The sequence below is a fragment of the Cupressus sempervirens genome, chromosome 6 (assembly GCF_028749045.1).
Source record: "Cupressus sempervirens isolate cs-2001-9-10 chromosome 6, ASM2874904v1, whole genome shotgun sequence".
Classification (NCBI taxonomy): Eukaryota; Viridiplantae; Streptophyta; class Pinopsida; order Cupressales; family Cupressaceae; genus Cupressus; species Cupressus sempervirens.
The window spans coordinates 151,444,782-151,460,542 of record NC_143123.1 but is presented as its reverse complement, the minus strand read 5'-3'; the positions used below and the strand labels follow the sequence as shown (position 1 = coordinate 151,460,542).

General features: G+C 31.2%; 1 protein-coding gene across 1 annotated transcript; it reads right to left on the bottom strand.

The window, feature by feature from the left end:
• Window positions 1-10,256: 10,256 nt before the first annotated feature.
• Window positions 10,257-12,978, bottom strand: LOC149551689 (uncharacterized). Its single transcript, XM_089789727.1, has 4 exons — window positions 12,811-12,978; window positions 12,440-12,696; window positions 10,614-11,193; window positions 10,257-10,518 (listed from the first exon to the last, which is right to left on the bottom strand). Exons 1-4 carry the CDS (start codon window positions 12,948-12,950, stop codon window positions 10,356-10,358), a joined length of 1,140 nt encoding a protein of 379 aa, XP_089645853.1. The 5' UTR covers window positions 12,951-12,978; the 3' UTR covers window positions 10,257-10,355.
• Window positions 12,979-15,761: the final 2,783 nt, after the last annotated feature.

Here is a 15,761-nt window from a genome sequence, read left to right as displayed (position 1 = left end):
ATATTTAATTTATTATATATAGATTTATAAAGTCTATTTAGCCGTTCATTTATTTTTGAATTGTTCATACAAATTGTTAACTTTTAGAAGTCATAGAGGTGTCAAGTGTGAATTTTATTTTGACATTAGATTTGTGGAGGGAAACTTGACACCACACATTGAGTATTGCAGTTGATTTCTATTTGATCTAATCACTCATATCTATATGTACTCTTCTTCTCCTTTGATTCTCCAATCTATGAGGGGATTTTCAAGTGTTATTTTTCCATTAATATGTCATATTTAAAGGTGGCCTCCATGGTGGAGTACCATTGTTCATATTTTTTTAACTGTTCTTCTTATTATGAATATTTAAGTTATAATACAAATAAATCAAAACTATTTAAGACACAATAAATTCTCCTCAAAATTGGATGAGTGCTAAATTTCTAGAATCAATTGAGTGTATATTTTAATTGACGTTCAGAACAACACTCAATAATCCATCATTAGAAAGAAGTGAGACACCAAATCCAATAGACAAATGCAATATTATTGTTTTAGTGTTAAAACATTCAATATAGTCCATATTGATATAATCTAATGGTTTAAATGGACCAGTCTTAAATATCACAAACTAAAGAAAAAATAAGATCCCATTTCATAACTAGTTAACACTTTTAGCCCACATTATATGTGAGGTTAACAACTGCAAATATAATATAAATTTAAAATCCAAATTCTTAACTCTAGATTAAAAATGTGAGAACAAACTTTATATTAAATATGAAATACCTATAACAATTGACTCGGGTATGGCAGAAACAAGGTCTCCTTTTATAATGTTGAATGAAAATGTGGGTTGAGCTCCTTGAACAGGGTCTCCTTTTACAATGTTGAATAAAAATGTGGGTTGAGATCCTTGACCAAAAGGATGATTAAGGTAATAGTAGTAACCCATTGTTGTATATTTCTCATTATTATAAGAAAAGTAAAGTTTTGCATTTGCTCCAACATGTGAATACATCATTTCAGACCCATTTGTGCTCTTCTCACACTGACAAATTTGGACTCCACTTGCATTCACTTTCAGAAACATTCTACAATGAAAACATGGGTATAAAAGAGTTTTAGACACTTTCAATCATCTAATTAAGATGGGATTCCCAACCAAATCAATAGTTTTTTCTTAAAATAGAACAAAAATTAAAGCTTTTCAAGAGAAAAACATAGATTCAGATGGTTTCTTACAAATTTCCAAAGGGAGGATGAATTCAATTTTTTGTGAGTTGAAATGTTGATCTAATAACATGTTGAAAGAAAAGGCACGTTGCAAATTGCAATAAGATAAGTGAGATTACATGCAAAAAGTTTTTCTAGCTCTCTCTTTTTTCTCTCTTAATTTTGGATAACTCATGAGATTATTTTCACACAAACAATGGGGAACTGATATATGTAGATTATTTCTGTTTGACTCAAATTCCATCATCGAGTGTGATCTAGTAGTTCACCGCACAGGAACAAGGACTTATTAAAGAAAATGTAAATCCAAGATCATCTCCACCATTTACGCTAGTTAAAGTATCAATTAGAAAGAGTTGTGTTTGATTCTTCTCCAAATGGCACATCCATGCAAGAAGATCAATTTGAGAACTTAGCAATTTGTATTTGTTTGAGCTGCTTCAAGTGAAGTGGATATCCATGATTGTAGAATTGGACGATTAGTTTAGATGAGAAAATTAGGCCAAATAATATGCAATTCTCTGTAATATAAAGAGGTAATATAATTAGATTAATTAGAGTCTATGGAATAAAAAAATAAATTGCCTCTGCTTGGTAGAGCTAGGCTTGTGTAAAAAAATCTCTATTTTATTCTATTTTCTTTGTGTGGCTACATTCAGTTTCTATAGTTCACTTCTACTAGAAGTTCTATGTAAGTCTATAAGACTTTAGTGATGAGAAAAGAGAGAAATTGATAAAGAGATAGTTGACTTCTATTAGAAGTATCATGTGAGTGTATAAGACTATAATGAGAAAGAGTTGCATTATAAGATGCAAGAGTTAAGTTTGAGTGCCTTGAGATTGAATTGAGAGTCTCGGCATAAGTGGGAATATGTAGATTACTACTGCTTGACTCTAATTTCATCATCAAGTTGATCTAGTAGCTCACCACATAGCAACAAGGACTAATTAAAGAAAATGTAAATCCAAAATTATCTCCACCATTTACACTAGCTAAAGTATCAATTAGAAAGAGTTGTGTTTGAGTCTTCTCCATGGCACACCCATGCAAGAAGATCAATTTGAGAACTTATCAATTTGTATTTATTTGAGATGCTTCCAGTGGAGTTGATATCCATGATTGTAGAATTGGATGATTAGTTTAGAGAGAAAATTAGATCAAATAATATGCAACCCTCTATAATATAAAGAGGTAATGTAATCAGATTAATTAATGTCCATGGAATGAAAGAAATTGATCTCTTCTTAGCAAAACTAGACTTGTGTAAAAAATCTCTATTTTATTCTATTTTATTTGTATGGCTACATTCAGATTCTACTGTATATATATATATATATAAACATTTAGGTTGTAAATATCGTCATTAGGTCCCATGCTAACTCTTTCTTGGCAGCTTATTAGATTCCCCAAAATACTATCTATCAATTCTCTAATTTAAATAAAACTTTGGAAAGCTTCTGTGAAAGGATTATCCTTTAAAAAATTAAGTTTTGAATTATAATTATAATAAATGAAAGGAGAATATTATGTTGGACTCTTTAAACTTATAAACAGCTATGGAAACATGTGGAGACATAACGGTGTGGATTTCCACTTTTTAGGACAGCTATTATTTTTAATATTTTCAGGTTGGAGATACCAATTTTTGTTAGTTATTTTTTTTTAAATCATAATTATAAAATGAGATAAGGTATCTATTTAGAATTTCTTATTCTCCTATCAGTTGTATTGCGTATGACTTTTTACAACAGTTTTTAAAGAATATATATCTGTTGCGCGGTCAAGAGAGATCCACAACTACATTTTGTTAGGCTAATTGTGACAGTTACAAAATTTCTCTATCTATGCAAATTTTAGTGATTTCCTATGATTCTATGGTCTATCATGTAATTAGAGTGTGCTGATAATAGAATAGCATAACTAAATTGAAGCATTGCATCAAAGTAAAAAAGTAAAGCTAAGTTCAAATACTGAAAATATGAAATATTTATGAATTCATCATTTTGATTCAAAAGAATACAATGTATAACAGTTCATAAATTCTAAATCCAATTGTTACTCTAATACATGAAATCTTCACATAAAAGCATCACATGATCAATATAAACTAATTGAACATATAGAACTAAAAGCAATAAATGAGAGAATTGGTTTCCGTCATTGCATGGAATGAAGCAACGGTTGTTGTAATTTGATGGAGCTCCTGAGATCTTTGTATCGATGCTACAACTGGTAAAAAGAGAGAAAGATCGTCAATCATAAGGAATGATTGAGCTTAGAAAATCCAAAGATTTACATTTATAGCTATCAGTCATACATGAGCAATCAATAAACATTTGTCATATGTGGGAAGGAGAAAGAAAAGTAGGTTTTATACTAATAAGTTTCTTTCATGTGCAAATATAGCTATGAAGACTTGAGGTTGTTGAAGGATCATGCATAAGTTACATGCATGAAGCCTTTCGACTAAATCATGTAGAGGTGAAGACTAAATATTTTAGGGAGACTATTGAGGGGCATATGTTCATTATACGTATGGGACTTTCTAGTTGAACCAAAGTAGTTGACTGAAAATACTGAGGAGGTCATAAAAGGGACATCCGTAAACTACAAACATGGAACCTTCTGGTCAAATCAAGAAGGGATAAAGACTGAAGGTTTGGGGAGATTGTTAAAGGGACATGCATTCATTACAGGCATAAAACCCTTCAATCAAATCATTGAGCTATTGAAGACACATGAAATGTAAGGCTATCGAAGGGACACAGCATTCATTGTGAAATCTTTCAGCCATATGCAATGGAATAATCAAATTCATAAGAGTTACAGATTTCAGACAACATGAACATTTTATCAGATTAAAGAGTTCCAAGTATATGTAAAGTTCTATATTTAGAGAGTTACATAAAGTTTCAGAATTTATATCAACAACATGGAAAGGTATTCTTCTTTGTTATAAGACATTGGTATTGCATTTAAAAGGATAAATATTTTCCTATTTACTAAAGAGAGAATCGGCAATAGTTTAAAGGGAAAATTATTTTTGAGATTTTTGTATGAAATAAATTTCATATGCAATGGAATAATCAAATTCATTAGGGAATAGGTTCAGCAATTAGGGTGATCATAAAACCTTTTTGTTTTTTGAAAGCTTATTTTGAAGTAAGATTGCTCAAAAGAGTAATTTACAATCAGGGAGTGATATTTTGGAGGCATGAAACTTAGAGAGTAAAACATACAAAGAAACTTAACAGATTATTCACAAAGATATAATCTAGCACAAGGCATAGATCCAAACATGTCTCAATAAAAATCAGAACAATCATGTTGTGATGCATTTTTTGGGCAATTGGAGAAAATTTTCAAAATATATTTTCTGGGTATTGTTCAGAATAGGGTGATTTAAGATTCCTCATAGACAAAATTTGCATAGAAGAAAGCAACAAAGAGATAATAATTATTTTATAAGAAAGATGTTTTTAGATGTATAATTATGGCTAAGCATTCATGTACGTAATTATTTTATTTCAAAATGTATAATCAACAACATGAGATCAACATTAACAATGAATTAGTGATGGCAAGGTTTTCATAGGTAAACATGGTAGCGTTGGTAAAAATGGGCACTTATTCAACGAAAGGTATAAAACTATATTTAAATAATGTATGTTCATATCTTAGTGTTCAATATTAGTATTGATATTATCTTGAATAAAAATATTAGCCACGGAAGGAGGAAGAACAAATCAAGCTACAATAGAGAGGTCTCCAAAGAACAAAATAACAACATGATCTTTCAGCATCAAGATATATCCAAATGATATTGAAAAGAAAGTTTAAATTTAACATATATATGATTGATAAGTAGGAGATAATTTCCACAGAAAGTCAAATTGTGATATTTTTATCAGGATTTAACTGTGTGATTTTGAGTCAAACTCATTGACCCATGTTTCATGAGTAGTGATTCAACATGAATCCATCTCTCATGAGAATAAATGGAACACTTAGTACTCATTGGATCTAGGTGATGCTCACAGGGGTGAAGCACCGAGACTTCCTAGGAGGTCACCCATCCCTGTACTACTCTAGCCTAGGCGCACTTAACTACGGAGTTCCCTCCATGGTTAAACCCAAAGCTTGCAACCCCATTTGCAAAACCTTCACCAAGTGGTGTGCCTTATGAACCATTCATTAGAAAGCCCCTTAAGCTCATCAATTGATAAGTAGGAGATAATTTCCACAGCAAGTCAAATTGTGATACTGTTATCAGGATTTAACTATGTGATTTTGAGTCAAACTCATTGGCCCATGTTTCATGAGTAGTGATTCAACATAAATCCATCTCTCATGAGAATAAATGGAACACTTAGCACTCATTTGATCTAGGTGATGCTCACAGGGGTGAAGCACCGAGACTTCCCAAGAGGTCACCCATCCCAGTACTACTCCAGCCTGAGCACACTTAACTTCCGAGTTTCCTCCATGGTTGTCTAGCATGAGGATTAATTCAATAAGATTTGGATGTATGAGCTCTACAGGAACATCATATTCAGCTGGAATATACAAAAGGAACATAGATTAAGTTGTATATGGATGCCACAAAAGAAAAAAAATCAGTCTACTAAACTAATATTCAGTGAGAATACAATCTACTACAGTTGGGTGTTCAGGTTTACTATCAGATCTTTACTAAGCTATTTAGTGGTTGGAAAATACATATCAGACTTGTAGCAGCTTATATCAGCAATGCCATTATCTCTATTTGCAGCCAGCACAATATAACAGAAAAGAGCCATACTTGTTTATAAGTGAAGCATAGATGGCATTCGCCCCAAGTTTTTTTGCATAAAAAATGAAGAAACGCTAGATGTATTTTTATTCAAAGTTGTAAAGATATACAACATGTGCAACTAGTAGAATACCCATACAAAGATTTTGGCACTAAATAAAGGAAATGATGAGGAAATCAATAACAATGGGTACAAGAAAATAAGCTTTCTATATTCTATCATGTGGTCATTTAAAGTTTAGGGAACTTGGAAATGGACTGTTCATTCTAAAAGTCATCATGAAATATTCATACATAGTTCCAGCTGCAACATCAAAATTACAGCGGTTTTTTTTGGGTTTGAGACAAAGTGCACAATATTTTATATAATAATGGGGGCTACAATACAAATCACAGATAGTCATTAACGATTTTGCATAATCAGAACCATTTTTTTCTTTCTACAGACAAAGCTAGTATTTTAGAAATGGAAATCTATTTTCATGAAACCCTCCGTCAAGATTTTCAATGCCTGCAACATACAAAGTAGTTTTCCTGAATAGAAATTATGAGTAAAGGAGCCTTCGCTATAATATATCATAAAAGCAAATGGTGCCCATATTTCTATAACAGGTGTGACGATATTTCAAACCATCAAATCACAAGAAAGTTCCAAGCATTCTGAGTTTCATAGAGAAGACACTTGCCGAATAAAGAGCAACACAATGACAGGTTTTATGTAAAAGGAGCAGTTGCACAACGTGACACCCAAATTTGTAATTTAAAGAGATTGTTCAAAGTGTTATTTACACAACACAATAGCTTAAGAATAGACCCAGCAAAGATCAAGCCATGGGCATGAAACTATGCCATTTATAAGCAAAGTGAAAAAAACAAAAGAAACCCATACCACATGTTGGGCAAAGAACAGTGAAATATTTTCAGGAATTGAAATAGAGCTGACACGTAGGAGATTTACAAAATAAGAAAGTGTAGAGTTGAAACATATAAATGTACCTTAACTGGGAAATCCAGTGTGAGTTAAGGGACAGAGATCTCTATTTCCTAACAAATCCTAGCTTAATTCTGTTTCCGCCAGAGCAAAGGTTCTCCAGAATGTTCAAGGGTAAACTAGAAATGGTCATCATTTAGGGTTTTTTCAACTTGAGATCCGGACTCCAAATGATTAAAAATGAAATTGTACATCTTTATATGACATGGGTGAGATGATTCTTATTTATATTTTTTTAATGATAAGACCCAAGGGTAAGTAACTAATATGTTATTTTTATTAATATGTTGTGTAGACCATGCATATCACTAGTATATGCATGATATTAATAAGAATATGTTAGCTATACCATTCATTATTATTTTATTATAATATATTTAATATTTATTAAAAATAATTATTATTATTTAATATTTATTAAATATATTATTTGTTAATGAAATGAAATTATATTCAATTTGCATGAAGTATCTGTAAATAATAATAATCAATTGTTGAAATTATAAAACAGTTGATTATTAATTATTATTTGTATATGCAAATTGATTATATGGAGTTTTCTATTGAGACTTGGAATTATTATAAAAGGCATTTTGTTCTCTATGAATGTTCGTAAAGTTCATTCTTACAGAGATAGGGGTAATTTGATTTTCTCATGCAGTTAATAAGAACTTGTGTGCTATTTTTAGCCAATTTATAGATCACTTGGGGAACCTATTTTTGTGCATATTTTGAATGTTTATGAACATATTTACATATGATATTTTGGGCTTATTTTTTACATCTGACCTAGGGTTTTGCATGGATTTTATGCAGATGAAGGCAAATTTCAGTTAGCTATTAGTTACACATGGTTTGAAGGTAGATTTGATGGGTTTCTTCATAGATAGGAGCAATTTTGAGCCTTATTTTTCATGCATTTTTCTCATATCCAAGTTAGGGTTTTGAGCCCTATTTATTGTATTATCACTTCATTATGAGCTCTCTTATTTCTCGCTCAAATTTTTTGCACATGGAAAAATTTTGAGTTGATTCTAAGAGCACTTTGTAGAAGAGATTTTTTCAGCATTGAATATACAGATTTAATGGTTCCTTCTCATTTATTCTTGTTTGCAATATTGTGGGTTCTTTGCTTTTATGTTGTGTTCATCCTTCATTCAAGCTATATTCCTTATTGCATGTTAGAATCTCGATATTTGTAATTGCAGGTCTTTATTTGTGTCCTTATTCTTTTTTGGGTCATTGCATAGAAATACTTTTATAATTGCACTTTTTTTGGGTATTGTGAATCATTTGTATTGTGGGTAATTTGTGTTGATTTAATTAAAGTTGCATACAAATTATTAGTGTATCACCTCATTTTGATTTAGTATTCATCATTTTCATTCACTTATCATCCATTTTCCTGCATACAATTAAGTTTGTAGGTGATCATTATTTAGGAACCAATTGGATATGGAGATTCATCTCTTGTTTTAGGGCAACCCACCACCTGAGAGAGTTTCCATGTTTCAACAAGATAGCTAGATATTTTATCTATCTAAATGTGCAATCCGGATTGACAACAATGACATTACATAATAATTATTGTTATAAAATAAAAATTAACTAACATGAAAAAATTTATGTCCGTTCAAGTTATATATTATAAACAATAAATTATTGTACATTGTAGTACAGTTATAGTTGATTTAATGATTATCTTAAAATAATAAGAAAAAGTCATTTATATGCATGAGATTGTATTTTATTATTGTATGGTTGGACCAAAAGAGATAGTAATTCTTAATCAAATCTTTTTATCTAAAATTATGAGATGGTAAACTAAGAGTTTTCATTTAGAATGGGACAGTTATAAAGAATTTATTTATCTATATTAAAATCTCTCTCCCACCTCTAAAGGAAGAGGACAAAATTATCAAAAAAAAAAAGGTCTTGTGCAATATGATACTGATAAAATTATGGTGAAGTGAGAAAAAAGTTAGAAATTAATTCTTCACGATCTACATGGAGTCTTTAAAAGTGCATTCTATTTATTCGCATCTTAAATTTTTTGGAATCTAGATCTTTAAAAATTCCCAAGCAAGTCATATTTAGAATGGATTTAGAATTTCCCTAAGGAAATCAAGCATTCAATCGCCTATTTTTTCTAGTCAAAATCAATAAGATACTCTGAGCACTTTGAATAATTTAATCCTTGGTAAATTTATTGTTTTCACCAAAAATGGATCTTCAACAAAGGTGAAGAAACAATAAATTAAGAACTCTTCTTCAATAATCCCAAGATCCCAGGATCAACTTTCCTAGCACCCAATGATGGAGCAAAGCCATACTAGTAGAACGGCCTACAACAACCATCAACATCTAATCTCTTAGATTCAAAGAGTAGGAAACCCTTGAAAAAAAACTTAGGTAGGATCACTCCTTCAACCATATAAACAATAATATAACTCATTTGAAGACACCTTGGGCCCCTCACAATGCTAGGACCAAACCTTGTGCTTCTAGAAGCAAATAGCTAAATTTCAAAAATATGTATGTGGTTAAAATTTATGTCACCTCAACATCACCCTTTCCTTTGTCCTTCCTTCTTAAACTTAAATTCCATTGTTGACTTTCTCAATACTCTTTTTTTTTAATCTTAACCAAAAAAATTAACTAACATATTGTCTTTTATTTGTTGGGCAATTTTTTTCTGCTTTCTATCAAATGCCAATACTAGAATGGACTCAAATTATTTGATAAAACACCAATACAAAAATATACTTTAAATGTTCTGATAATATTAAATAAATATACTAAGAATTTAGATATATTTTATGGTATGTTTATTTCTCTTTACTAATAGAAAATTATTTTGTTATGTTATTTTTTTTAAAATTTAATATTTTCATTATAGTTTTATCTAATATGGTCATTATGTGGTGTGTAAATGTTTACAATTACTAGTATCATAATCTTTTAGATTAAATTCTTATCTTTATAAATTAAATCAAATTGCAAACTTCTTGAACATTAGAATTCTATATTGATATAATACTATCATTATTAATTTAAGTTGATCTCAATTCCATATATTAAATTACTCATATAATACTTACATTTATCCAAAAAGGAAATCCAAATCATTCATTATATTCCATGTATTAACAAATGAAAATGATAACAATCAGAGAAGTCTTCAATAAATCATTTTTTAAATATCAATATAATCTAGAATAGACAGAATAAGAACAAACCCATGGAGAATATAGAGCAATTAAGATATTATTAAAAATGAATTTGCACCGTGGAATTCCATTGGGATCTTGCAAATTTTATTAAATCATACTTGGTCAACTAATGGGCATTTACAAAGAAGTAGAATTGGTGGAGAACCAGTAGATTGTCGAGAAGGGTGAGAAATATATATTTCCTGTCTCTGGATTTGGATTGTCTTCATTTTTAGGAGGAAGTCCTCCCACAGTAGAAACTCTCTGAACGTATTTCACTTGTTCTATAAACAATCTACTTCTGCAAGTATGATAAAAAGGAAAATAAACCCTGAGTACAATAATGATAATAATAATTATAATAGAAGAAGAAGAATATGAATATAATATACTTACATATAAGGAGCATGATTAGCAGCATAAGTAGTGGCCTCCAATTTGGTCCAAGTGATACTGTCTTTATCAACTGTAACTTCACTCAATAACTTGCAAGTCACACTGACTTTCCCAAGAGAAGAAGGCAATGACAATTCCCATGAGGGTTGTCCTCCCTTCTCATCAACATGTGAGAGAAAAAAATGTCCTCCCATTACTTGTTGTCCCGGTGAAGTATACAACAAAGCTGATACATTAAAATTGATCCAGGAAGAACCATTGAACCTGTAGTGTTGATATCCTTCTCCATACAATCCCAAAAGAGGGATTGAATTCTTTGAATGGATAATTATTTCAGATGGAATGGCTGCTGTATCAGGAGATCTATCTTGAGACCAAAACGAATATTGTGCAGTGTATGAAACTTCAATTTTTTTTCCATCTTCTTCACAATATGGTGGGGCAACTCCGCCTTTGGAATGCCTACGTTGAACATATGATGCCTCACTTGCATGGCCATGCCCACTATGACTAATTCCTTTTAGCAGCAAATCATCAATGTCATCTTCACTCTTGGCCTTCCGTGTACCGATTGTGTTAACTGTAAACCACAATAATAATATGTCAAGAATTTATAAGGATGAGGTTTTATAAGGATGAGGTTTTCTATAAGATGGTGAGAATGAGGGGAATTTGATATTTTAATTAAGATTCAATTGTGTAGTTTTTGGAATTAAATGTAAGTATCAAAAAATTATACAATTGAATCTTTATATGAATATATATCTCTTATTTATCAAATGATTGAAACACAAATGATTGAAATAGTTGTATATCACATCTGTAATCTACTAAAGAATCTGGAAGTTATTTCTAAATATCTAATAATTCAATATTCAAATGTAAGTCTAGGATGATAAAGATACATCTACTACTTTTTTGTTAATAGAAGTTGAATGATTCTGATGAACTTAAAGGGGATCTAAGTCTTGTTCAATGCAAAGGTTCATACATCATAGGGGACAAGGTTGGGATTGTGCACTACTGGAATTTTGTCAGAATAAATATTCCTTAGTTCTTGACTCTTAGGGGAAGAGATTCTGAACCTCCAACAAAAAATAAAGACAAGGCTATTTTCTAATTTATTTTGGCTAAATAAAATGTATTGTTATTTTTTTAATCATTCATATATATCAAATTTTGAGTAGACAATGAAACCCTTTCAATGTCCGACACAACCACTAGACTTACAGTGGAGGCAATTAAGGCATGGACGTGGCTATCCTCCCTACAAATTGCACTTTTGTGGTTGAAAAGAACAAAAATTTCGCTGTGTGAATCTGAAAAAGAATCATATTTGGTTTTTTTTTTTTGTCTTTTCTGCATTTTGTTTGGACATTAGCCAGCGCCTTAAAACATGTCATGAATTCCAAACGAGAACTATTAAAAGAATTCCACCTGCCCGAATTTCTCCTAACTTAGGACAACAAACACACCCACGTAAGTAAGGTTGTTAAGATTAATATGAGTTATGTCCACATGTGAAAGGAGTTTATGATATGATTCTAGGCCTCTATAAATAGGGGCACTTGCATTGCATTCAAATGGACAATTTTTTTTTGCTTCTTTCTTCTATCTGCTGTTACAATATCCTTGTTCTTGTTCACTGCTGTCATTCAAACAGGTCTATCTCTATTTCTCTTCTTTTTTCATCAGGAACGCTAGGGTTGGTCCAACAGGTTGCAGGTATTGACACTCGTTTATATTTCTGAATCAAAAGTTTTTATCCCTTGAAAAACAATAATAAAAACATTCAATGAGCAAAGTTTATATTAAATATACAATACCTGCAACAGTTGAGTCGGGTATGGCAGACACAAGATCTCCTTTCACCATGCTGAATGAAAATGTGGGCTGAGCTCCTTGAGCCAGTAGATGATTAAGGTAGTAATGGTAGCCCACTGATACATTTTTCTCATCACCATAAGGAGAGTAAAGTTTTGCATTTGCTCCAACAATTGTATACTTCATAATCCCAGATCCATTTGAGCTCTTCTCACATTGGTATATCTGGACTCCACTTGCATTCACTTTCAGAAACATTCTGCAATCAAAACATGGGTGTTCCTAAGTCAGATTCCATAGTTTTCATGTAAACACAGCGCAAATTAAAACTCTTCAAGTGAAAAAAAAAACATAGATTCAGATGATTTCTTACGAGTTTCCAAAAGGAGGTTGAATTGAACTTTTTGTAAGTTGAAACGTTGCTTCAGCGGCATGTTGAAATAAAAGGCACGTTGCCAATTGCAATAACATAAGTGAGATTACATGCAAAAGGTTTCTGCTTATTAAAGCCATAGGATAGATGTTTGCTCTTCGCTCTTCTTTTCTCTGGAGAACTGAGATTGTTTTCAGCTAAACAATGGCGAAGAAATATATATAGGCATTTGGATCCAATGCTGACTATTTCTTAGGAAGTTAGCACATTCTCCAAAATACTACCCATTCTCTTCTGTGAAGGATTATCCTCTAAAAGACTGAGTGTTAGAATTAAAATAAATGGCAGTGTATTTTGACTTTCTAAAACCAAAAGCAGTTATGGAAACGCGTTATGACATAATGTTTTTGATCATTTCAGATTGGAGAGAGCCATTATTGGCATGCCAAAAAGGCTAGACATCTATTCTGAATGCTAAATATAGTATTAAAATAAGGCATTTGTTTTGAAATCTTCGTTATCATATAGGTCGTATTAGCAGACAACATTTTAGAAAACATTTTCTAAAGAATCTGTATGAAAGAGTCAAGATGGACATACAACTACTTAGCGTGACACTTGAAAACTCTTGTATTTAAATATTAAGCAAATTAACGTGAAAAATGTTGCTAGTGATTAGATTTAATACAGTTAATTTATGAATCTTAAATATTCAAATATTATATACGAGCAAATATATATTATATACTAACAATTAAAAGTGTTGTAAGCGATTAATCACTTTATCTGTCACCATTTATTAATTATCAATTATAATAGAGATTAATCTGTGCAGTGGACAGTTTAATTGGACAAGAAGTTACATGTAAGAGGAAAACTACATTGGCAATGGCTCGATATTATAAACAATGATTTTGCATATTGGGTCAATTTGGGTCAATTTGGGGAATAATATCCTTTTTGCCTATCTTCTTTCAAAATTGTGACAAGTGTCCACTCATGTGTCGATGCAATATTGAGAAGACATATGTCATCATTTCAGAAGAAGGTGGGAAAAAGGGATATCATCCCCAAATTGACTTGAAATACATCTCGGGTCATTGATCTCTTCCTTTTGAAATGGTTATGGGTATTGGAATAATTTATTATTATTAACTTTTATTTATTGTTAATGTTATTATTATTATTATTAAGAACAAATAATAGATTGTTAATAAATTCAAAAGAGTCAAAAGTTAAATGTTTAGAATGAAGATACATGTGCAAAGTTCCTCATTTAGGTTTTATTTTTAAAGTTTTCAAGACTACAAGATTACAAAAAAAAATGTTCATAAATAGTTTTGGCACCTTTGTAATTGCATTCAGGTTTGAAACATGAGGACCACAAGAGAGTGTCTAGTCCCTTGGGTTTATGCCAGTGCCAGTACCCTAGCATTGACAACTCAAATTGAGATTCCAATAACCTATTCTGGGTATTTTAATTTTTTAATTCAGATTGTAGAAACTAGAGTCTACAGTTTTTGAATCAGGGTTTGAACTTTCAATTTTAATTGTAAGAGTTAAACTGTCACCAACGTACCATTTGCCAAGGATAAATACCAATAGCAGGAATGGGCAAAATAGTCAATAGCTCAAGTACAAGTGCAAACCAAAAGAAAGACTTGATACACCTCAACCAATTGGTTAAAACACCAGGTTTCACCAATGAATACCATGAGATTTTTTATCCTATTATCCATGGCGATAGGGGAATCGTGGAAATTAAATTTGCATTGTTTAATAAGAGGATAGATTCAAAAAAGGAGAAAAAATTTATAAATTTATAGGTAGAATTAATGTAGTTACAAATAAACTTGATGCTTGAGTTACTGGATTATCATGCCTAAAGTTACCCCAAGTATTCCCTTGTCCAAAAAATTGTAATGCTCTATACCAAAAATGATGATGAAAATATCTAAAGGCAATTATAAAAAATATAGAGGGGGAAATTTTATTCGTAACTGAGAATGAATTTTCCACTCTATTGACCTACAGTTTGAAGAAAAATGTTCAAACACATGAGCATTGACCTAGAAAAACTAGCACAAACATGTGGCAATCTTGAAAGAGTTTTTAAATATTCCTATATTAAAGGTTTAATGAGCTCAGGCTCATCTACGAATAATATTAGTCATAGTGCTAAAGTGGATAGAGATCATCAGCCTCCTTATGATTATGATATTTTTGTGTCATGAGTTCATAATATTATTTCATTGTTAGAATTTTTCTTGGGATTGGAAAGTAACAGGGAAGTGGGTGCTAGTATTCTTGAAATGATTTATAATATTCATTGTGGAGGTGAAAAGGAAGTACTAAGATATAATTATGTTGAGCGCATTGTTTAATCTGTACAAGAACAATGAGTAATGATTAGAAAAGGTTTATGCAAAACATTTAGATTCACAACATACTTGTGCTACCTTCTTCTAGAAAAGTATCTCCCAATATTTGAAACTCGGACCAACAAGCTTGATATTGAGGTCTATAAGTTTGATGAGAAAAACTAGAAGAATTCAAAGTCTCTAAGTACCATATATGAGTGGACACATAAGATGAGGATGAATGGAAACAAAAAGAACTACAATCTTTTTGTAGACTTCTTTTTGGGACCTATTTACCAATATAAAATTATGGGCACTTTGATGCCTAGATTGCATGTGTCTTATAGAGATTTCATTCAGCTACCCGAAGACAAATACAATTGGTTGATTGGTTCTTCATGGAAGACTATACTGTATTTTAAGTATAATGGCTCTACAGTTGAACCATGCAAACTTTCAATGCATGTGACAAAGAGGATTTTTGCATTGGAATATGTATGAAAAATGGAGAGCGCAAATGAACTCTTCAATGTCCAGCAAAATAAAATGGTATTTCCCTCCTTTCCTTTCTTATGTGGAGGGTTCACATTT

Bases quoted from the DNA above. Each gene is read 5' to 3' on its own strand.
- LOC149551689 (XM_089789727.1), bottom strand. From the start codon at position 12,950: ATGGCTTTAATAAGCAGAAACCTTTTGCATGTAATCTCACTTATGTTA. The intron at 12,697-12,810 runs GTAAGAAATCAT...TTTTGATTGCAG, and splicing joins CAACCTCCTTTTGGAAACTC to AATGTTTCTGAAAGTGAATG. The intron at 10,519-10,613 runs GTAAGTATATTA...TCATACTTGCAG, and splicing joins GCTAATCATGCTCCTTATAT to AAGTAGATTGTTTATAGAAC.